This window comes from Barbatula barbatula, assembly GCF_947034865.1.
Source record: "Barbatula barbatula genome assembly, chromosome: 12".
NCBI lineage: Eukaryota > Metazoa > Chordata > Actinopteri > Cypriniformes > Nemacheilidae > Barbatula > Barbatula barbatula.
Window position 1 is genome coordinate 6,787,880 of NC_136775.1, and position 23,915 is coordinate 6,811,794.

Below are 23,915 nucleotides of genomic sequence, written 5' to 3' on the forward strand. Positions count from 1 at the left end.
ACAGACACAAGGTTCACAGGGTCTTAAAGAGTTTGCTCTTAAGTTCTCAACATATAAATATGTACATCGATTAAAAGTTTTTATTTAAACAGCAATAATGTCTCCGGTCAATAACAAATTGTACGCTTGTATTCTACACTTCAGGCACTATGGCACATCTAACTTTCCTTAAAACTCAAAATATGAATGCTATCTTTATATATATATATATATATATATATATATATATAGTATTATTAATAGTTTGCATGTTGCAAATGTGTTGCAAAACAGATGAATTATAGATTTAAAGAATAACAGATTATAGAGATTGATTATGATGGTTGGAGATGGGGTGGTTGATGGATGCTGGGAAATGTGTCACACATGGGAGCTAAGCCCACCTGTAGCAGTCCGTCAGAGTTAGGTTAGATATCCATAACATGTGTGTTTGTGTGAAGCTATCAAATGTGTGTGCACGTACAGTAATAAAATACAGAAAATCTACATCTAACTAATAAATGTTAGCACAAATCACTCCCTTGTACTAAAAAACTGAGACCGAAATAAAACCAGGTGATCAACACAATGAAACATGAAAAAAGCAAAGTCTCCTCGAGAAGTAAATAGATGACAGTGTGAGGGTCGATCAGTACATCAGTGATTATCTTTTGAAGCTTGATGAGGGATCTCACAGTTCTGTTAGCATTCCGAAGGGTCCTGCCAACATCTTCACTGCTCCATTCTATCGGAGACCCCCGTGGTGTCTCACTTTTTGTGGTCCTGTTTTACATCCTCTCCCTGCTGTTCACCCTCACCATCAGTGACCTGAAATTTATCGTGTGCCCATTTGGGGCTCGTATTATTTGTGGAGTTGGTATTGGTGGCCCTCCGGAGGATGAAACGACCCCTTCCACGCATAATGTTACCACGACCACGCCCTTGAATCTCCATTAGCTTCCTTTCACCTTCATTGTCTCTTTCACTGTGCTGTAAAGACAGTAGATAATTTCAAGACAGGTTACAACTACGTGAATCATATTTTAGTTTTTCTTGTGCTGAAGTGAGAATGTACAGCTCCAGAAAAGTACTTCGAAAAGACACTGAAGATTTCAGTGTGCAGATTGCGTTTAGCAACAATTTGGGTGGGATTTTGCTCTGTTAGGCTAAAACAACACAACTATCAGTTTATTCTCATTGAGCTCTTCTCTGAAAGTTTTATTTGAACATTATTTCAAAACTTATTTTAAAGCTCTGTAATTCAAACATTGGAAGAATACCCTAAGTGATATGAGTGCTTGAAGAGATCATAACATACTAGAAAGAATTTCTTGCTCTTGGTAGTGTATTCTGGATCCCAGTCTTCATTCTTCGCTGACATGTGCATCTGTGCATCTTTGCCGTTACTGTTGCCATGGAAATTTCCTCGGTTCCAACTTCTACCACGTAGTCTAAGCTGCTGGGGAAAGAAATGGTCACTTTTGAAGATCCAAAGCAATGAAAACAAACATATTTTTTGTTCTTTAAAACAGGTTTAACTTACAAAGCCTCCTCGAAGCCGTCCTCTTTCGAAAGGCTCTCTAAAGCCTAGTCGCCCTTTGACGAAGTTTTCTGCCTTCATCTCAGCCTCTTCCTCGCGGTCAATGGATGAAGAAGATGAGGAAGAGGATTGTGAACGCTTTTTTCTCCTTAGGAATGAAGTAACGTTATTGAGACATGTTGTTAGTCGACGTACAGCACATGTTGATCAACAGTTTAAACTTGTAAGCCATCTTGTACTTTTGAAATATGTCTTCTGGCTCAAACGCAAATTCATCTTTACCTGAACCTGCACATAGTGACGCTTTAAAAAATAAGACATTAATAAGAACATATTTTTATACTGAAAATATACAGCTAACCAGAAAGACTAGAGGTGCATTCACACTGACAGTGATTTAGTAGTCTACAGTAGGCAGAGCTATCATGTGAGCTCCACTGTCAGCACTTTAATCGTAGGTCATTGCTCATGGCACAAACAGCTCAACTTTCACATCGCCAGCTCTCATTGAAAACGTCTTCCTGCTGATGAAAATAGCTGTCACCTTCTCACCTTCTGACATCTTAATTCAGAAAAGACCCTAAAAGGCTTTAATTAATATTGCAAAAATTGCTATCTGGATTTCCAGGACTTCAGGTGATGCATCATAATAAGTGCATTAAATTACAGTGTTTCTAAATTGTCCATCTCTTTGTTTACCATAATTCCGACATTTAGAGTGAAAACGGTTCTTACTTATTATTTTTGTGGTTCTTTGAGGCTTTCTGAGTGGATGTTTCCTTGCTTGTGTCTGGAGATTCCCTCAACATTCTTCCTCCATCCTCATCCTCCCTGTGACCTCTCTCTTTTGCAAAATATTTCTTTCTGCTTTCAATATCCAAGCGAAGGTCCACTGAATCGCCTTTATATTGTTTTCCATCAACCTGTGACGAGGAGAGAGAAAACGTTGTGGCCAGATGAGGGTTAGCGGGCGTGTTCTGTTAGCTCCATGCAGCATTGTATGGGACGGGACCAAAATGAAAAAACTCAGCAACAGCTGACTTAAACATGCAAACGGATGAGAGAACGTGCCCTCCTCTATTTTCATTATAGACACAATTTTGAGGTCAATGTTTCTGAATTTAGCAGGGCTTCTTCATGTGGTAACGTACAGTAGCAATGTATCTCAGAAATATTTGCTCCCCAAAATAAAACATAGTGCACAAACCAAAACACGCAGTTCAAGGCTTGTATTCAAATAGTTTATGACCACAGCAGTAATACTTTCATTGGCGCTCATGAAAGTTTGTTGTTTTACTTGGCCTAAAGTTCCCTCATGTGTTCTTTGCAGTCTTTGAAGAGAAATACTTACTATGACAACTGTTTAGAGTCCTTTCAATGGATTTGACTTGAGTACAACTGGTCACTTCCATTTCTGACCTCTGATTTCAGGATTCAACTGCCTCATGAAGGCTTGTACCCATAGTAAAAGGTTACCATCAAACGTTGTGAGGGCATTTACAACACAACAACCTCAATGCACCACGTTTTGCCACTTTTGGACTTTATGCCTCTTTCAGCAGAAACAAGAATTTAGAGAGAGAAGGAAGCCTAGGAATGCTCTGGCCGGATCGCTTTCTGAGTATTCTTTTCCAAAATACGTCATATTTCAAAATTTTCTGTCACCTTGAAGCTGTTTTCCGTGGAGTTTTTCATCTCATCAAACAGAAGCGAATGCTTCTTAAAAGCACTTGGAGAAACATCAATTCTCCTGTGTATAGATGTGAAAAGAGAGATAGTGAATAGAGAGCAGTTATAAATATTTGGATCGTGCTTTTAAAACGAATAAATGACTCGGATGTGCATGAGAAATTGGTTCTCTAGTGTACCTGTGTATCTCAGGACTCTTTCTTTGCTTCATGAGTTCTTTCTCAGCAGCTCTTCTCTGGTACATGGCAAATCTGTCGTTTAGCGTCATTCCAGAGGAAGGAAAATAATGAGCTGTGAAAGGACAGAAAATAATTGCATTTTGTAAATCGCATTTTAACTCATTTGTTCTGTTGAACACAAAATATATTTTGAAGAATGTAGGAAAGCAAAACGTTCTGGTGCACCTTTGGACTACCATTGTCATTGTTCCTACTATGGTACTCAATGGTGGCCAAGAACCATTCGGTTACAAGGCTGTGACGGTGGCGGTTTTTTCCACCGAGGTGGTGAAGTGATCGGGAAATATATATTATTTATATAAATAATATTTATAGTATCATATTTGCAATGTCGAGTGGAAGAGAAATATAGACCTTATTTAAATACTTTGCGAAATATGATATCTGAAATAAATTTAATGTGCAAATACATCAGTGAAACGGCACACTACAGCAGACTAAAACATTTAAATGAACATCAGTAAATAATGAAATCTTTAATAATATAGGAAAGTGTCATGATTCTGCCTTCTCTTGTCTTGATTTTCTGGTCTAGGGGCAGAATCATGACAGACTCACATGTTTTATGTGGAGAGAAACATATTATTGTCAATCAGGACTTAATATGCATTCTCTCCAGTCTCGTTCCTAGTATAGCTTTCCTCCTGTGTCTCATTACCCACACCTGCCCATTGTTATCTCCTTTGTTAGTCTCCCTATTTAATGCCCTCTTGTCTATTGTCTTGTGCTTGTTCGTTTTGCATTCATGTGTCTGTATCTCGTGCCTGTGATATCATCATATCTTTGAGACATTCCAAGAGCCTGAGTTGAAGTGAGTTTTAGTTATTGGTTAGTCTGTTGTTGTTTGTCTAGTGTTGTTAAATCCTTGTTAGTTTAGTAAAGTCCTTCAGTTCTTTTACCCCATTGTGGGCTTTTGTTTTGTTCCTGTTTTTATACATTAAATCCCTTGTTAAACCACTTCATCCCTGTGTCTGCCTGCATTTGGGTTCTCCCCCGAGATCGTGACAGGAAAGCTTAATATTAAATAAAGAAAATCTCTTGTCGCAGCGTCAACTTCAGTCTGTCGCGTATTAACCATTACAGTCCTTAACAATTCCATTTGAAACAATTATGTCCCTCTGTTAACCGTATATAAACCTGCGTGGGCTCCGAAACCAAGCGAGTCAAAGCCGCTTTTGATTTTATGTATCAGTTCTTTTCACAACAACATCCTTTGCAGAACCCACAGAATAACCTGGGTTGTGCAGGCCCATGCTTAAACGCAGCAACAAAAACACAAGCCAATAATTTCTATGTTATTGTAAAATATTTAAATAAACCATCCACAACTGAAAGGTTAAAAATAGCAATTCTTATCGCACCTCTCATTTTTATATATATCATATTTTATATACACTTAACGTTATATTTGTCAAAGTGGCGTGCACTACCACCGGAGGCAGTTCACCACAGTCATGGCACTTTACCATCGCAGTGGTGCAGTTATCACGGCCACCGTCACAGCCCTAGTTACAAGCATTCTTCCAAATATCTTCCTCTGTATACAGATTTGGAACAACTCAAGGGTGAGTAAATGACCGAAAGTAGAAAATACCAAAATGTGTAATAACGTGTGGCCCCATACAAAATTGGTTTATAATAAAGTCTGTTTAACCTCCCCATAAAATGATAGCATTTTAACTGAAGGTTTGCAGAAAAGTATTTGAGCGATATAAATTTTAAGTCAAGAGATTTAATTTACCTTTGATGTGATGAATAATTGAAACTATGTGTTGGGCAAACAGTTCAGATGGGCTCCTGAGTGACTGCTGGGCCTGAAGGTGCTGACGAACAGCGTGAAGATCCCAATCTTTCTTATCCAGGTGCACAAAATCCAAAATATTCCTTCTCTCATTAATCAAAACAGATGACCTACCAAACAAAACAAATATCCAGTTAATGTATATACATTTTCATCACTGTTACAAATGGGATCTCCAAAGACCAGGAAGTAGATCATGTCTCATGTTCTCCCAAACTTCAAGAAGAAAGAATCTAAGAACTCAAATAAAAAATTACCTTGCCATGTCATCCATCCTCAGACTGAATTCTGTTCCTTTTTTCGCTGATGCTCTTGGTGGAGATTCCTCACTCATAACCACAAACATCTCCTGCTCGTGATTCCCTGAGCTCCTCCTGGACAGCTGTGAAGATTTAGAGGCTTCCATTGTGTTTTTCTCCTTTCGTTTCACCTTTGAGAGCCTTTCGGGAGAGGGGTCTTTAAACGTACCACCCAGCTGCTCTCTCTTAGACAGAGCAGCTAAGATATTTGCCGCTCTTTCTTGTTTATGGCTGAGCAGAAGAGCTTCCAACTCATCATCCCACGCCATGTCCTGTAGCCTCCTGATACGCTCCTCGAACATCTCACGAGCGGACAGTTTGATTTTTGTGCTTTTGGGAGGATGTGTTTCCATATTTCTAATTTTATTAGAAATCTCCATTTCTTCTTCGTCTTCCTCGCCATCCTCACACAGAAACGGATGAGGCCTTTGAGTGCCACTGATGGATGGCATGTCGCCTACGCGACTCTTTTTGTATTTCTCTCCTGCGTTGTTGTGATCTACGGTGCGAGACAACTCAATGTCAGACCCCTTTTCTCTTCCATTTTCTTTATCACAAACTAACAATTCTTTACTTTTGTCGTTATTTGTGTTGTTCTCCCACGTAGGGGTCAGTTTTTTAAGCTTTTGCTCTTCGAGGAATCTGATTGATGAGAGAGAAATTTACAGTTAGTTACTGTTATTTACAAGTATGGCTCACGTGATCAAGACTGGCTTCTGTCAGTATTTCAGAATGAGGCATATAATGGTTTGTTTTACCGTGGAAAAAACGAACAGCTTCCACTGTGAAACAAGTAAACAACTGTGTGTTTCAATTCATCCTTTTGTAAAGTGCAAAAATACACATTTAAGACCTTTAGTACATCTAAATTACAGACTCTCTGCTGACATTTGTAAACAAGGCATTTAGGTCAGAAATATATAGCTCTTCACGGCCTGTCTTTTGTTTCCAATAGCTTCGTAGATGGATTTGAAGGGCAGAATGCAAACCAACTGTTTTCTTTTTGTCTGGCACACACATATATTTTGCCATTTCCAAACTTAAAAAAGAAAGAAAATGAAATAGACATAGTCCAAAAGATTTAACAATATGAGAGAGTAAAATAATGAGAAATTGTAAAATCTGATATTTTTCATAAATATTACTTACTTTAAAAATGCCGCAGAAATAGCAATTGTATCATCTTGGTCAACATTTGTAAAGAGCCCAAAACCATTGAAACCCTGTGTAGGGCTTTGCTTTTTGGGACTCGCAGTTACAACATTCTGCCAGGTTGTGGTGCCGTTTGAACTATTATGAGCAGGTATTGACTCATTCTTCACAGAGTCGCCATGAACAAGAGTGACGGAGGAACAAACTTGAGTCCTTTTAGGACTGGTGTCATTGTTTGTCAAATCTCCATCTGCCTTCCCCACCTGCTCTGCCAAAGCGCCATCTCCCTCTCCTCCCATCTTTTTGGATGCAGGGACATTCTCTCTTATATCTTTGCTGCGCTTGGCAGACCCAGAGTTGGAGCAGGAAGAAGCATGCGACTGTGGTGACCTCCCCGAGGATGACCTGTCAGACCTACGGGAATGACTTCGGGACTGAGGGCTACTCGACTGCTTCTTGGGAGAGCGTGAACGAGAGCGCCCCCTCTTGGGGCTGGTTGGGTATTGTTGCTGCTGTTGGTGTTGCTGCGGATAGTTTTGCCTAAAGTTTTGCCAGTTTTTGGGTCTGTAGTTATTATATCCGCCCCGTCCTCCGCGCAGGAAGCGCCCGCGGAAATATCCCTGACCTCTGCCCCGGAAGTAATACGGCCTCCGGAAGCCCCTGTAGTTGCCTCTAAACTCACGTTGGTTCTGATACTCCCGTGTGTGATTGCGCTCCCGGTTGTGGGGCGGGGAATGAGATCTTGACCGAGAGCGAGACCTAGAGCTTGAAGACAAAAAGAGAAAAGATAGACTGAGATATCAAAGCTCATGGGTAATAGTATTGAATAATGAGGGAAGATTCTTACAATGCATAGCTAAACATATGTGATCCTTACAGTGGAAATCTGTTTTCTACATAAAATCATCCTTAATGATGTAAAGAACCATGATATAGCCAACATTGACTGATGAAGGCCAAAGGTTGAAATTCATAGTGAAATGACTCCATTGAAATCAAACATTAATGCTACTAATCTCATAATTTGAAAAAACATTGTTTAAAAAAAACATTTCAATCAAATACATCATTTACTCAACCCAATGTTTTTCCAAACCCATATACAGCTGCTGAAAAATTAAGAGACCATTTCAAAATTATTTTCAGTTTTTAAATTGACTATTTATAGGTATGTGTTTAGATAAAATTATTAAAAAATACAAATTCTGATAACCTCGATTTGATCAGTTTTCATGTGTCTTGTCATGCTGTTAATCTTTCACATTGCTGTTGGATGACTTTGATGAATTTCAACTAAATGAAACCTCAGGATTGACAGACACTGTACTGGAATAGCCACAATACATCTAGAAATACTGGTTTAATACAAATTTTGAATGGTTTAATAATTTTAAATCAGAGTCAACAGGTTTTACAGCTTCTTTTCAAGAAAGAGATGCCTACAGGTTTGAACGACATAAGGGTGCATAAATAATGACATTATTTTCATTTTTGGGTGAACTATCCCTTCAAGAGCTTAACAATAAATGAATAAAATAGAGCTACTGTCATTCTGCAGTAACAAAAATGACAGTTACAGATTCCATAACTGTATATTGACAACAATAATTCAATGTATTGTTTATAAAATTGGATTACCTTCAGGTAACAAAACATTTTGATACAACGAATAAAGCCCCAGGTGCAATTTCAACATTAGCCACATGGTGGCTCTAGTGTTCTATTTATAGGTAGCCAATACAATATTTTACTTTGTAGGATCTCCTGCACCAACATGTCTTAACATTACAAAAGCAACGAAACAATTTGTTCTTTGCATGTAGTTTATACTGTGCAAGTGAACACTGTTAAAGTGAGAGCTTGCTGAATTTAAAACAGAATTTAATCTCACTTTAACATAAATTCTCAGTTCACAATCAATACAACAATGCACACACCAGCTTTGTTAAAACAAATTAAAAACACTGGCAGCGTTGAAATTTAAACACTTCATTAATACCAGAACGCTCTTAAAAAATATTTTGCCGTTACTGTTTTTTCACTAGTGAAGCCAAATGGTGGGCGCCCAACTTTAGCACCCTGAAACCAATCTACATGGAAACAATCAACTACAAACAACATGACACTATTACTGCTCTACCATTTCTGTTTTTCAGCTGTGTTTCTACTCACCTGATACGTTTTTTCATTGGAATACGGAGTGAGAATGTGGCGTACAGAGCAACATGATACTCTCACAGTGAGCAAAGAAGACTTTGCATCTCCTCTAGTGAGTGTGGATGGAAAGAGCCAGTCACATGGGTCATATGGGAAAGATTTCTACTCTCATTCTACGAAGCAAAGAGGAGGTTCTCACCCTGCCAGTTACGACATATTGGCTTTGTGCTTTAACTAAAGGTCAATTGAAAATATATTTTCAAGCTTTTTTAATAATGAGATTCATTCATTATTCTACAATTGTTCTGCGTCCTCATAAACCAGGAGGATTCACCCTGTTTTTATCCACAAACTCTGAATCTTTCTTAGACACATTTCATTCCCAAGATGTGTTTCAAATCTTTTAACTGGCAAAACTGTGGTCAGGAACATGACACCAATCTCGGTTTCCCTTGCAAATAAGGGCCATAAAATATTGCACACTATGACATCCATTTGCATGAAAAAATCAACATTGTAATTCTTTGTCTGCCGCAGAGCAAACTGCATCTGTGCATATGGCAAAATAATTCAACTTCTCTGAAAAACGAATGAAACAAGACTGCTGTTACTGCGTAACAGTTTTGGTCTCAGACAGTGCAGCAGTTTTTTGGCGGGACCGGTTTATATTGGGCTACCGAAGAAGCTGTGCCGTGAGCACAAAATCAGCCTTCTGGAGAAGGTGAAGTACACTTTCAGCTCAGGCAATAAGAAAATGTGTCGAGCTTTCCAAAGCCACAGCCCCTCCCAAACATCAGACTTCAGGGGATGACAAGCAAAACTGAACGTCTACAGTAAAATAAAGTCTTGCTGACTGAGCTGATTTCTCTGGCCGTGTGTCTTTCCTGAGCCCCTTTACAACATGAGAGCAAGCCAGAGAGCATGGGTTAAAACTTAGGCCGTTTTCCTTATGTCTTACGTAACATTGGCCTGGCATCTGTGTGTATACGGGTGATTCAGGAATATTGATTTAAAAGTCAAATGAGTCATGGGAAACCGAGCATGAGCCATGTGTGCTTTTACGACGAGGTTCCATTATATATATATGGCCAAACTAAAGAGTTAGCCGTTTTTCTAGCCACACAATCTTTAAAGATGTCTGGACACACTAAGCCTTATGTTGTTTTGTACATTGTAGTTGTGCAGTGTTGCAATGAATCTATTGCAGAAATAACAGATGCAAAACTGAATGAGTATGAATGACTGGGAACACAATATTCAGATCAGAAGGTGATTACAGCATCTTAAAGGGATACTTCACCCAAAAATGTGAAGACTCTTAGATCTTAATCTAAAATAAAACAGCAACTGAAAATCGAAACCATTAACTCCCTTGATGGAACATCTGCTGTGAACTTAGCACCTCAGTTTTACTTTTCAAGTGTAGAGATGTACTAATGTGACAGCCAAGAACTGATTCACATTATACTGAACTTAATGACTTAAAGTAAAGGACAAGTTGAAATTGGCACCAGAGATGCTTACCCATATCTGCGCTTCCTGGATCTGGACCGAGAGCTACTTTGTGATCTGGAGCGTGAACGAGAATCTGAGTGGGATCTGGATCGAGACCTGGAGTCTGGTTTCTTAGACATTGTTGCCTGGGGCCACTCTCATATGTACCTGTAATGAAATAAAAATGATTATAGACTATAAATAAAGCGATAAATATAAGTATAATAGACTTCCGCGAGGGAGTTTAGGAGCTGTAGTCAGATTTATTTTATGATCGGGCTGGAATGAATTTCTGAAATCTATCATGTCTACAGTGAGAGATTTCTCTCCAATACATTAAGAATGCAAAGCAGTTGGGTGAATAAAATTTCCATATCTCATAATCAAAGTTAGCTTGCCTGTCAGGCTAAATCCTGAATTATAACCACAATGATTTGTTTAAAGGCAAAGCAGGAGTAAAGAATGATGTAGACCTTATTCAACAAAGGATAAACTGTTCTAGTAGTTTTGGATCTACGTAAATTAACCCTTAAACCAAAGTATTAAAATGATCATTTCATTTTTCAATTTAAAAAAGGTAAAAAAGAGAAAATACACACTGCATGTGTTAAGTCTGCTGACGTGGACCCATGAGAAATCACAACAGGTTTGGCAGGAGATATGTAAAGTGAAGCCGGATTAGTGAGGCGGGGAGTGTTTTACTGGCTCCTTAATATCATCCCGAATGTATTTAAAGAGCTGTTGAAAGGTGATTCTGCCTATTGTCCATCATCCTTTACCCTCCACAAATGTCCTGGTTAACTGGACACTTGGGTATACGCGAGGGAACACTGATGATCAAACACCGTGGCTTTAAATAGGCTTGCAGCCGAGATAAAGCGAGAGCTTTGAGCTGCCTGTGAAAGTTGTAGATATCCATATTAATCTCTGGAGGCTGGACCCCGATCGCACGTCCATAGCTCTCACAAGCCTTATCATATTTTATATTATTTTGTGTGAAAAACTGCACCTTATAAAGAAGTAACATGATTGTGCATTCACTATGTAAAGTTAGGTGGGAATTTTTATTTAATTGCAATCCAGTTGAGATTTTATTGCCATCTTGATACGACAGTTTGCTCGTAACCTGCTTAACTAATGGACAAGTACACTGACAAATGAGCAAACAATTAACAGTCACTTCCAGCTAATCCATCTGTAATGTTTATATAAGAAAAGGAACTCAAATAAAATCCAAACAGACCGTCAACTATCGCGTGATATTCTTGATTTACTTGTCACAGAATTGTTGCATGATTTACTTGCATTTGTCTGACCACATAATCCTATAGTTTTCCGTTGAACTCCACAAAGTTATTGGGAGCTAAGAGAAGCTTTTTGTCTCATCAGGAGAAGCTTTACAGACAGGAAATTGCACATTGAATGCCCAAGCCGCAATGCTGCATGGCATCTTTGTGTGACACGTGATTGTCTAAATAGATACATACTGATTTTTTTGTAAAAACTAAATGGATCGAAAATCTTAGTAAGCTTTTGTTTTATTATTTTCAACTGCTTGTTGATTTTGGCCAACAGTCCATAATTTCCTGCCGCCTCCAGACATCCAGACTTTTGGCTTCCTTCACTTTATAAGCAGAGTTCAGATGTCCACTTTATTCAGTATGGAGGAACTGCAATATTTTGGGTTAAGGTACGTTTTTTTTTATATAAAACTGTACATTTGTTAACATTAGCAATTTCACTTAACAATTAATGAACTTACAACCAAAAACAAAATAAATGTTTAGCACATATTAATCCTTGTTAATGATGGTTAATGTCAATACAGTTATTAATGTTAAAGTGAAACAATTCTGTCATCATTTACTAGCATCATTTACTCTTGTCGTTTCTAACCTGTATGACTTTCCTGTGAGAAGATATTTTGAAGAATGTTGGTAACCGAACCACGGCATTCTTTAAAAGTTTGACTTGTAGAGAAGAAAATAAGTCATTCAAGCTTGAAATGACAAGAGGGTGAGTAAGTAATGACAGAATTTTCATTTTTGGGTGAACTATCACTTTAACAGTTATCACTTTAAGTTCATGTTAGCCAATGCATGAACAAATAGTTAACGAATACATTATAATTGTGAAGTGTTACCCCAACATTGGATGTATTAAGCTCTTTTTGCCCCTCCAAAACTTCACAACTGTCAAGAAAACCCACAACTTCATCAAAAGCAAATTAAAACAATAATTAGCATTTCCTCTAAACCTCATTGAATTAAAAACAAATCCTATTTGGTCAAAAAGAACAGATAATATCTCTCAAGGATATTAAATAGTCAATAGAAGAGTTCAGCTTTTTCATAAGATTACACTTTTGTTTAGACCTTGACATTAATGGTCACTTTCTGTTGGGCCAATTGGTGTCCCTTAATGCCCATCTGACTTTAAAAACACTGCCGGTTCTTTTTTAGTTATGGATACATTTAAGCATCCTTCATTGTAGAAAGATGTTAGTTGATCTCAACATGGCCACAAATAGACCTGCGGTAACAACAAATGTAAAATGTTAGGTTGAGTCCAAAATGCATCTGTACACTCCGCTCCACAAATGAACAATGATGATGTTTTGTCCTTGCCAATATCACATTCTCACGACAGTTATACCTTAATCATGGGAGGCTGAAATCATTATCGTGATATGAATAATCGTGCAGACACTCACTTCATTGAGTTTAACCACAAAGAAGATTTCAGATTCTAATTCTGTCGACAGAAGCTTTTCATATACAGTATACACGTTATAGGTACCGTACATTAAGCCGTCCATTGAATTGCCTCATATGGGGAGAGAGATGTTAAAATGCATTGATGACACATTACAATAATGAAAGCATCTTCGCATGGAGTATGAAAGAGAGCAGGATCTATTTCAAAGCATGATATCATTAGATTAAGAATGAACAGCTGTCTTCTAATCCTCATATAGTCAATCCTTGGGGATCAATAGACAATGTGTGTGTGTGTGTGTGTGTGTGTGTGTGTGTGTGTGTGTGTGCTTATTTATCCGGGAGTGGAATATGTTTTAATGACTTATCAACAGGATTTGCTATCTAAAAATGTGTCAAACATCTCTGGTGGTCATACTGTACCTTTGTGCTGTCATTAAAATTTCACATACACACACAGATGCCAACCAAAAGTGGCAGCTGTGGCTCAAACCACACCTGTTCTTATAAGGGGGAAAGTTGATGTAAACAATGGTGCAACCAGACACGGCTGCAGCACCCTGCCGACACTCAATCAAGTCTTCTATCACTGAAACCACAGATGCTGCATTAGCAGCCGGCATCCCATTTGTTATCTGCATTAGCCTATCCGACAACAGAGCTCCTTATCAAAGGCCGTAGCAACTGTTCCACAGAAATGGACAAACTTCTTTTAGCTCCACTGAAAGAATGACCTGTCGAGATACTGGTGTGAAATCTTGATGGATTGTTGGAGTTTTAAATATTTCTATATATCAGCAACTCTATAAATAAAGTTGGAGTTCATTGGAGCCATGATATCAGCTGATTGTGCCTCATTCTATTCCTTTATTTTAACTTAAATAATAGTGTGAAATGAATGAATGATATTATTCACCATGAAGAGTTATTATTAAATGATTATTTGTATCATCAACAAAGTTATACATCAAAGATGTTTTCACAGCCAAGAACGACTCTTCTTAAGAAAGAATCTTCAATAATGATAACATTTTCTGTTGCTTGTAAATGGGGTCCACTGGTGACTCAAACCCCTACTCTTCATTTTGTGAAGACACATCCGTTCTCTGTCATCTGCCAGCTTATGTTGATTTCACAAGGAACCTTTGAAGGTCCTCTCTATTTTAGCCTTGTGTGTAAGAACAAGATGTTATAGCTAATAGAGAACGGCGTGTAAGGATATCAAATGGTCAATAGGAAAGTTGTTTTTTTCATAAGATTACACTTTTTTGACATTAAGGGTCAATTTAGCCAAGTGGTGCTTTAAAAACTCTGCCGGGTGCTTTTTTAGTTATGGATACATTTAAGCATCCTTCATTGTAGAAATATGTTGGCTGATCTCAACATGGCCACAAATAGACCTGCAGTAACATGTCAAATGTTAGGTTGAGTCCATGTGACACAAACGAAACTTTTTTAGGAATTTCAATTTACATCTACAATGGAAAATGTACCAAACCAAGTTTGATGCATAGAAACGAATCATTCGTATGGCAATACATATATCTCAGTACGAGTTCAAGATGTTACGTGTAAAGCATAGAAACATCTAGGAAAACAATAATAATAAATTTTTTGAAGAACAAAAGTTATTAACGTCAGAGATTCAATATATGACCATAAATAGGCCAGTCGTTAATGAATAGGCTAAATTATACCATCAATATTTATTTCTATAAATTCGCTTGTATCTGTTTATAGTTAAGCTTTAGTTTTTAAAACCGTATTATAAAACCTCTCGTAATGTTATCATCAGATCATGTTCCTCATTTAATACTTAAATATCTATCTGAAGTATAAAAGCCCTTTAATAACAGAACTGTTTGTATAATATAATATAAAACTATAAAATGATACAAGTCAAACCCAGGTCAATGTGATTTTGGTTTTCATTTAAAAGCACGTCACTTACCTAAAGTTTATTTAGTCCAGAGGGGAAAGACCACCGTACTGTCAATGTCCAGGACCGTCTTCTCGAGTACAGTCGACAAATGATGTCATTCAGTTTTGAGATAAAACCATTCGTTACGCTTATAACAACAGCCGATGTAGACGCGCAAATCCTTTTGGTTTCATCTGAAGAATCCGCATTTAAATTGCTGCACTGATGCAAAACGGCAAAACAAACAAACGAACGCCAGTGTTAACTAGTGATCAATTAAAATATAAGCACAGATGTGCCGTTTCAAAGTCATGTCCAGAGCTGTATCAAGATGAGCTTATGTAAAGGAGGTTAGAGATGTAAATGTGAGTCACCGGCTGGTCTGCGACAGCGAGACTGAAACACGCTGCGTGATTTTTACTAGTTGCGCGAATCAAGTTTCGCTCCTGAATTACCGCTGTCAATCAAACGCGCGGTGAGCTGCAGCCCCGCCCTCAGGCAAGTTAAAGGAACAGACGCAAACTTTCTTAAAGCCTAGTAAGTTAGTATAAGCCTGGTTTGTATCTTCTACATTGTATAGACTTTTTTCAGAAATATGACTTTTATTATTGTAGTGATATAATACAGATCCATGTAATGCCTTTTCAGTTTGCCCTTAAATTAGTCATCGGTGCCAGCCATTGTTTTTAGATGTACATTTTTGTTCACTCTTTTATTTCTGTATTATGTATTTGATAGGTTTACAGCATCTTGACATTGATATAAAAAACAAAAGTAAAGGCCAAGGGTTAAGTCCAGGTCATCCAAACACTGTTCTTATGTTTCTTTTTGCAAGGCAAATGTTTAGCCATGTGTGTTCGGATGAGTAAATGCAACCACCGTATGGAGGAGATGTGTAAAGTGTATGCATAAGTAGGCCTATATACTCGATGCATGATAAGAATATACCGTAAAATGTAGATTCTTGTCAGTTATCAACCTCAGCTAATTTTAAGTTAACTTGTACGTTTCCAAATGAAAACAAGTGTATTAGATTATTAATGTTAAAGTCATCAAATGAAGTCAGCCAAAACACACACAACTAACTGGAATAAAATATGACGTCGGTAAATCCTTTCATGACCAAATATGCTTACTGTTACACGATTCATTAATTCCACAGAGAATTAATTTTCAGTCTGAAACATATGACAGCTGTTAAAACGGTGTTATTTAATAGTCTTAGCAGAGAGATTTTACAACACCTCAATGGCCAAATCATCACTGAGCGGAAGAAAGATTTAGTGCCAGCTTCGTTTTTTTCCAGCCACTTTTTGATTTGTAACAATTCTCACAATGGTGGGTTTTATAATATTTCTGAGCATCTGTTACCTCTTAAAACACAAAAAATATACACAGGGTTACACAAACTAGTATTTTGTCAATTACATTATCGGTATTTAATCCAAAAGAACTCTCAGTGGAACAATTCAATGTTTGCTTGTCTACAATTTGCTTGTTGTGCTAAATCGACGCAGAACATGCATTTTAGAGACAATCTGGAACAGTTTTCCCCATGTCTCTATGATTCACCTTTATTCTTCATCTCAGAGGAATCTTTCATCTTTGGACTTTGGATCAGACTTCTGCAAGGAATTTTCAGAGAGCAGGACAATCTAAAATTTGTAAATTTAAATGCAGCTACTATCGTGTAACATCACTGGAAGTTAATGAAGATCGGATCAAAAGCATTTATATAGCAAACTTTTATTGAAAATGTAGAGAAAACTAGGTCAACCTAGTCAGGTTATGTAACACAGAATATTATGGCAATCGATATAAGGCCAACAGAGAGTCCTGGAACGAGATTATAAGGCCTCTTCTGTGCTTTAGTTTTTTAGTCCAAACAGATGAAACTGAAGAGACGATAATTTTTTAGCTTGAGCAATGGAAAATATGGGCCGCTTGCACAATCAAAGCCAAAAAAATCGAACAAAACTAAATAGTTTTCAGATTATCAACTGAACTGCAGTCCTCAATGTCACTTTGACATTATGCTAAATTGTATAGATTATGGACAGTATTTCTGATAAGAGATTTTTACATATATTCGGCAAGACAAAATAACTAAATTAAATAACTCAGAACTTTACATCTCCTTGTTTAGCTTCCGTGACTCCCTGGTTAGTCAAAGAAGTTAAAGGTTTTAGGAACATGCCAACCACCGAAATGTTAAAGGTGCCAATAAGAAAACATGTCAAACATTTAGTGTCAATTTGATCTCTCATACCACTGTTTGACAAACCACCCCGCTGTTTGTTGCTTGAGGGATATATTGAATTAACAGGCGTGCCCGAGTGACACATGACATATCAAAACATGTGACAATCACTGTGACAAGGATGCAATCACCTCACTTGCCCAGTAACAATTTTCCCAATACAAAATAAATTATATTCTGTTACAGGCTTTAACATGCCGGCCTCTGATACCACCACAGGTTCAGCCTCCACGGTGTCCACTGTGGAATTCTAAAGGCTATATTTGATAAAGCACAAGGCATCTTGAAAGGAGAGCATCTCGATAGTAACAGATTTAATACTAACTGCGCTTATTATTGGCAAGGTCTGCAAAGCATCATGGCAAATTTTATTTCAAATTAAATGCTTCTCATTTGTATATCTGCATAATTAAGAAGCTCATTACTGATTGATTTAAATAGCGATATTACACATTCAATAAATTATGTTTGATCAAAACAATGTCCCCTACCAGGTTGTTTCTAAACGGACAAACTGCACTACAGAGCGCGTTTCGTAAATACCTTATCTACTTCTGCAAAGAAGCGAAGATGTGACAACATGCTTCGAAAGGGGGGTGGAGGAAGCCGTTGGTTGCAATTTGCAACCTCACCACTAGATGATGCTGAAATCTCCAAATTGCTCCTTTAACTAATGTTTAATTAAAAAATTTATTGTTAAATGCTAAACTTAACATGAATTAAGAATAATAAACGCTGACTAAGTTTTGTTCATTGTTACACTGTGTCTACACCGGACGTAGCGCCACATCCAGTGTGGACAACATTTAAAATTATAATGGGTTCTAATACTTTATATTGTTCTATTAGTCGCACCGTGCCCGGTGTAGACACTGTGTTAGTTCATATTAGCTAATGCACGTACTAATGTTAATAAAAACAACTGAATTGTAAAATGTTACAGCGATATCTATAACGTGTTGCCCACAGCGGAGATATATCAGTTGCTTAAACACCACTATACGTAAAACAATACAGTCAGTGTTTATAAATGTATAAATATGTCACAGTGCACTTTTTAAAGTATTTTTTCAGCACCATGACATTTATGTACACATACAATTTGAGAATGTTTACATACGTGTAAATTTCTATGGCTTTGCATTCCAAACATTATCTATTTTTCTTTTTTGTTTCCTGTCTATGGTAATGACGAAACTTTTCATATTCAAAACGAGGGTTGTACTGCAGAGCAGCCAGCTGGCTATGTCATCAAAGATGGTGGACGGAATCGGAGAGCCTGCCACAATGTTTTATTGTATTTTAATATATTTAATGTATATTTAATGTGTATCGAATGCTTCGGGTGTACGTGTGTTCACGACTTGCTGTGCGTGTGTTCACTTCTCTTTAGATGGGTTAAATGGAGGTCACATTTCGGGTATGGGTCACCATATCTGACAAATTTCACTTAACTTAATCACAACACAATTACATTCATCGAGCCAATGTGATGATTGGACGGTTCAAAGTATTAAATAATATCTATATCTATATCTGATCTATATCTGTAGCATGGGGAAATTAGTTGTTATAGAATGGCTCTTATTTAAAAAAAATCGACAAATAATTGATCTTGTGCATACACCAGATAATATACCTGTGCAATAAATCTAGAAAATGTGGACATTCTGGGTCTGATGATCAGTTCGTGAACCATACATTTTTGAAGTTGAGATAGGAAAGCTTTCTCAGCTAGGAAAACCATGTCACAGAAGCGTGACAAGTTAAAGCGAAAAAAAGCGAAACAAGTTTTTTTGCATTTCGGTTTACCTCACGTTATTTGGCATGCAAACAAACATCCTGATTGGAATGTCATATCTGCTTTCATGTGTCTAACATGAAAAAAATGCTATATGCAAATACTATGGCTTGTTTAATAAAGAGAGGAAATCCTTCATTTTCTTATCCCATAGAATTTGCATGTAAAGTTTGGGTGTGGGTCATCTTATTTTCTTTAACTGTTGTCTTTGTGTATTTGAGTCTCAGAAGCTAAAACCAATATTTGGACAGGTGTTTGTTTGAACTGCTTTAACTGATTGTAAGTCTCACCTGTGAAATCTATTGGGAGGATCTACTGGTATTTCACTGTGCTGTTCAGGAATCAGCAGATCCTATAGCCATATTTAAAGGTCCATGTGCGTGCGATCCCATTTTCCAACCTTTAGTTAGTGTGTAATGTTGCTGTTAGAGCATAAACAATACCTGCAAATAAAACGCTCAAAGTTCAAGTGCCAAGCTAGATATTGTCTTTAATAGAATTTCGCTTTTTAAGGACTACAGAGAACGGCTATATAGCACTCTATTTCCCGGGTACATGATGTCACTATTCCGAGTGCTTTTAATAACTTTCGCCGACAGGAATAAGCCAACAAAGGAGCGAGGCCATCTTTAGAGACGAGGAAGAGCCACTGGAGTAGTGTTTGGTTAACAGAGATTGTAAATATTTGACTGAGCTACGCGCTAACCTACTTTCATTTCATCACAGTCCTAGAGCTGGTAATAAGAAATCAGCTACACACATTCGGACAACCAACGGTCAAATAACAGCATCCATGACTTTAACATCGGCTGTGAAAGCTGTGTGTGCGTACCTCTAAAACACTTTGTGTCCTGCTTGCCTATGTCTCCTGGTCAATCTGCTCTTTTTATTATCCAACTAGGGTCCAATATAAAAAGGCAAAACTAACGCTTCTGTTATTAGTGTTAATTAATATAACCGTTCTGAGGCCAATCGGTCTGGTGTCATTTCCCAGGGTAGGACACAATCGGGAGCTCTAACAAAGATTGTTGTTTGCATGCACAAGCAAACCTCCATTACACTTCGATCGATCCGTATGTTTTGAGTTTATAACATGAAACCATTGTGTTATTGCTAAAAGCAAAACTTTATTAAGACACGTGTACTGAGAGGGTGCAGACCAATCACATCAGCCTGAGCAGCGGAAGCTCGTTGATTTGGTATGGGTGGGAAGCTTCACACACTCTAAGCGGGGAACCAATCACGACAGACCTGGTCAGCTTTACTAATCACAGCGTTTCGGGAGGAGGAACTTTACACAGACCCGAAGACATCCAGTCGTTTTGTTAGCAGAGGGATTACAATAGACTTTGAATATGTGAAATATAAAGTTAAAAAAAAGAGAAACATGAACATCCATTGTTAAACACCCCAAAACACAATCAAAGCCTCAAAAAGGGGAGCTTTAAGAATCGGAAAAAACTTAAATCTTCCGTCAGCACCAGACCGATCAGTTCTGACTTCTCTCTTTAAAGAGAGAATCGCTTTGGATAAAAGACAAATTCCAGAAGTTTTCAGCATTGTTGGCATTAAAATATAACCACATTGTCTGTGAGTCAGTTGTTTGAATTGTGCAAGGATTCATCTGTGCATGTGAAACCAAAATAAGTGTCAGGGTTGGGACTGAGAGAAAGAAGAATCCAAGGCAGACAGCAAACTTTATTATAAAATAAAAACCCATGACGGGGGAAGACAAAAAAACTGAGGTAAAACTTAAAAGATAAACTTACCACGATGTGGCAAAACGAAGAAACAGGATTAAACCAAACAAACGACTAAAACAAGATTAATAGGCCCTTTTCACATGACGTCACGCATCTTCCGTTCTGCTGTGAAGCAGTGCATCTTTACTTCCGCTAGCACCTTCATTATGGAATTTACAAGGTCCCTTGCACAGCTGCCACACAAAATACGTCTAGATGACAAGTTGCTTTCGACAAGAGCAAAATTTTATCCAAATCGACTTACAAAAAGTTCAGGGAGCAATAAGCGATACATCAGTACGATAGGTCCTATTAAAAAGTTACCAGTTTCAACAAAAGCTAGACCACTACCTGTTGAGAGAAGAGAGAGTTTTTTTTTTTTAATAAGACTACTTGATATACTTGATATACACGACATAAGCCAAGAACCTCAAACAGGACAAAGCTACAGCAGAATGAACTAGCACAAGGGCATTAAATAAGTAGACTAACAAAGGCTATTACCAAGGGACAGGTGTTGGGAATGAAACACTGATGGAAAGCTAAATGAGGAAACGATAGGGGCGGAGCCAGAGACGAGACTGGAGAGAGCGCATGTTATGTCAGAACCAACAATAACATGTCTCTCTCCACACAAAACATGAAGCTCGTGATCCTGCCACTAGACCAAGAAAGGGTTATCCTGTTAAATATAATGCAATATAATACAATATATTAATAAAAATGAATGATAATAAATATCAACAATAAAAGATAATGGTATTTAATTTTTTAGAACTATACATAAATAAACATTAAACATAAAATAATCGTAAATAATGCTTATATTTTTAATATATTAACAATATATAGTATATATCTTCCAATATATATTATATTTAATATATTGACAGTTAATTTACAGGAGAATATATTTTCATTTAGTAAGGGATGAAGAAAAAAAACTTTCTTTTGTTTTGGTCTCATTAGAGACCAAAACAATCATCTTAAGATAAGGCTTTTGTATATAAAACTTGGCTTAATTGCAAAAAACGTTTTTTGTGTTGTTGTCTCAAACTACTTTAATGCCAGTTACAGTAAGTGCTGAATTTAACATCAAACCATTTCAGAGGAAGCAGTTGTCTTCCAAATGTGAACGGACAGAGCTCAAAGATATGAATTAAAACCATGACGTTACAGCTGGAAAATGTGCAAAACAATTTAAAGCGAGTCGCTTTGCTCATGTTGCCTGTATCAGTAAAGCACAAAATAGAATAGGATCTTTGGGCATGTTTCTTTAACATTTAAAGGGTAAGAACAAACTTTTCATAATCTTAAATATTTTTTAAGATTTTTGACCTTGCATTTGAATGCTTTTTCTTTCCTCATCTAAGTATGGATCTTAAGCCCCTAGCTCCGTGCCAAACCTGAAAACCTAAATAGACTCCTAATATAATGCAGCGCAGCTCACTCATAAAAGAAGAGCCCTCGCAGGGATCCAGATAACAGGTGGCTCAGTTGGAGTTACTGGTTAAGAGCAAAATTTGTGTCAGGAATAGACTGTTCGTGGGAGGAGGATTCATGAGTGGATTTTGATGAATCAGTATGTAAGAGATTTCAGGGGAAGCCTTGAGCTAAAATGGGACTGTGGGATATTTGACCCCACTGACCTCAAGCCATTAAGTGCACGCCAGAGAGAGAGAGAGAGAGAGAGACAGACAGGGTTGGATAAAATTCCTTTCCTGACATGATTGGATTTTCAGAATGCTGTTTCAGGTTAGTTTTCGGCTGTAATTCATTTCAATAAGGAGCAACATCTGGTGAATCTATTATGTGCAACATGGAGGAAAAATCACAAAGCATGCAAATTCGGCACACATGCATGCATATACTAAATTTGCAGGATAAACACAAACATATCTCAAATGTGTGAGGGTTGAATCACCCCAAAATTAAAATTTTGTATTGTTTCAAACTTTAAGATTTGATTTCCCAATATTTTCTGCCAAAGAAAAAAGGGGATGTATACAACTTTTTGTAAACATTTTTGCAATAAATAAAAAATTAGCTTGCACAGAAGTCACATAGAAAAGCTGTGAAGAGTGTTTAAGAGTTCATTGCCAAACTGTTTATATAATAGAGCACATGTGAATTTAATTTTTGCTCAGACAGCAGGTGATATATCATATTTGGTTCACCATTGTGATGATGATCTTTATTTTTTTCAGAGCATATTATCCAATAAAAATATCTGAAACATATTGGAAGAAGATGATGCCATTTAGTCTCTCTTACTCACATTAGAATTATATAGAGTTTCTCAAAGGGATTTCATATGTGTGCAGAAGAATGAATACTTTCACCCCTCCAGGAAAAATCACATTTATCTTGCTTTACGTTTATTTTCTTTCTGACATGCTAATAGTTGTGGTGTTAGCGTTAGGTGGAGGAGTATTTGACTAGTATGTATATGCCCACAGGCACTTTATGTTGAAAAACACGACAGGGCCAGCTGCCACTCTCTCTAAGGTCAAATCCCACGTTGATATGGATGTTCAGCAGTGAGTACGTTAGAGAGGAGACGACAAATGAGGCAGAAAACTCCCTCCAGCTCCCCAGACACAAGTTAATCCACCTGGCTGCCGATATATAACCCTGATGCCTGCAGGGAGTTTTGTGATGTGTTATTTCAATAAAGAAAGTTACAAGCAGCCCCTGCGGTAAACAGAGTAAAATATTCCCACTGGCGTCTCTGGAATAAAACAGACACGTTTAAAATTTTCACGAAGGTCCGTTTCCATCCCAACCTCCTTGTCACCAATGGTAAATTTAGTGTCTTTCCAAATCCCCTCCATCCATATGTTTTATCTCTTAACACTTACTACACCGTTAACTTTCCAGAATATAAATAATGATCCTATGGAGTGTGAGAGTACGGCTGGTGTGGATTGGGTTCACATCATACATCATACACATCAATAAATATTATTACTGGAATACTTGATTCTGATTGGACAATGAGAGCAGGCTGAATTCAAACAGTTTCATTGTTTTGTTCATGTTGACACTGTTTTGCCCTTGGATGGATCAGCCTTGGATCTATGACCTATATTGGGTGTTATGAGTAATTTTGTAGAGGATCTAT

At 37.5% G+C, this 23,915-nt stretch overlaps 1 protein-coding gene across 2 annotated transcripts; it reads right to left on the bottom strand.

The window, feature by feature from the left end:
• Positions 1-600: 600 nt before the first annotated feature.
• thrap3a (thyroid hormone receptor associated protein 3a) lies at positions 601-15,423 on the bottom strand. 2 transcript variants are annotated; one of them, XM_079470027.1, is made up of 11 exons: positions 15,019-15,423; positions 10,381-10,518; positions 6,697-7,464; positions 5,506-6,189; positions 5,189-5,358; positions 3,388-3,499; positions 3,185-3,269; positions 2,255-2,442; positions 1,523-1,667; positions 1,298-1,435; positions 601-969 (listed from the first exon to the last, which is right to left on the bottom strand). In XM_079470027.1, the coding sequence occupies exons 2-11, from the start codon at positions 10,488-10,490 to the stop codon at positions 748-750; spliced, it is 2,622 nt and encodes an 873-aa protein (XP_079326153.1). In that variant the 5' UTR covers positions 10,491-10,518; positions 15,019-15,423; the 3' UTR covers positions 601-747. The 2 variants fall into 2 exon arrangements, with proteins under 2 accessions (XP_079326153.1, XP_079326152.1); XM_079470026.1 differs by having other exon boundaries at positions 1,298-1,438.
• Positions 15,424-23,915: the final 8,492 nt, after the last annotated feature.

Excerpts from the sequence above, each read along its gene's own strand:
- thrap3a (XM_079470026.1), bottom strand. The coding sequence starts at position 10,490 with ATGTCTAAGAAACCAGACTCCAGGTCTCGATCCAGATCCCACTCAGAT. Across the intron at positions 3,500-5,188 it reads AATTATTCATCACATCAAAG|CTCATTATTTTCCTTCCTCT; the intron begins GTAAATTAAATC and ends GTCCTTTCACAG. Across the intron at positions 3,270-3,387 it reads AAGAGTCCTGAGATACACAG|GAGAATTGATGTTTCTCCAA; the intron begins GTACACTAGAGA and ends ATCTATACACAG.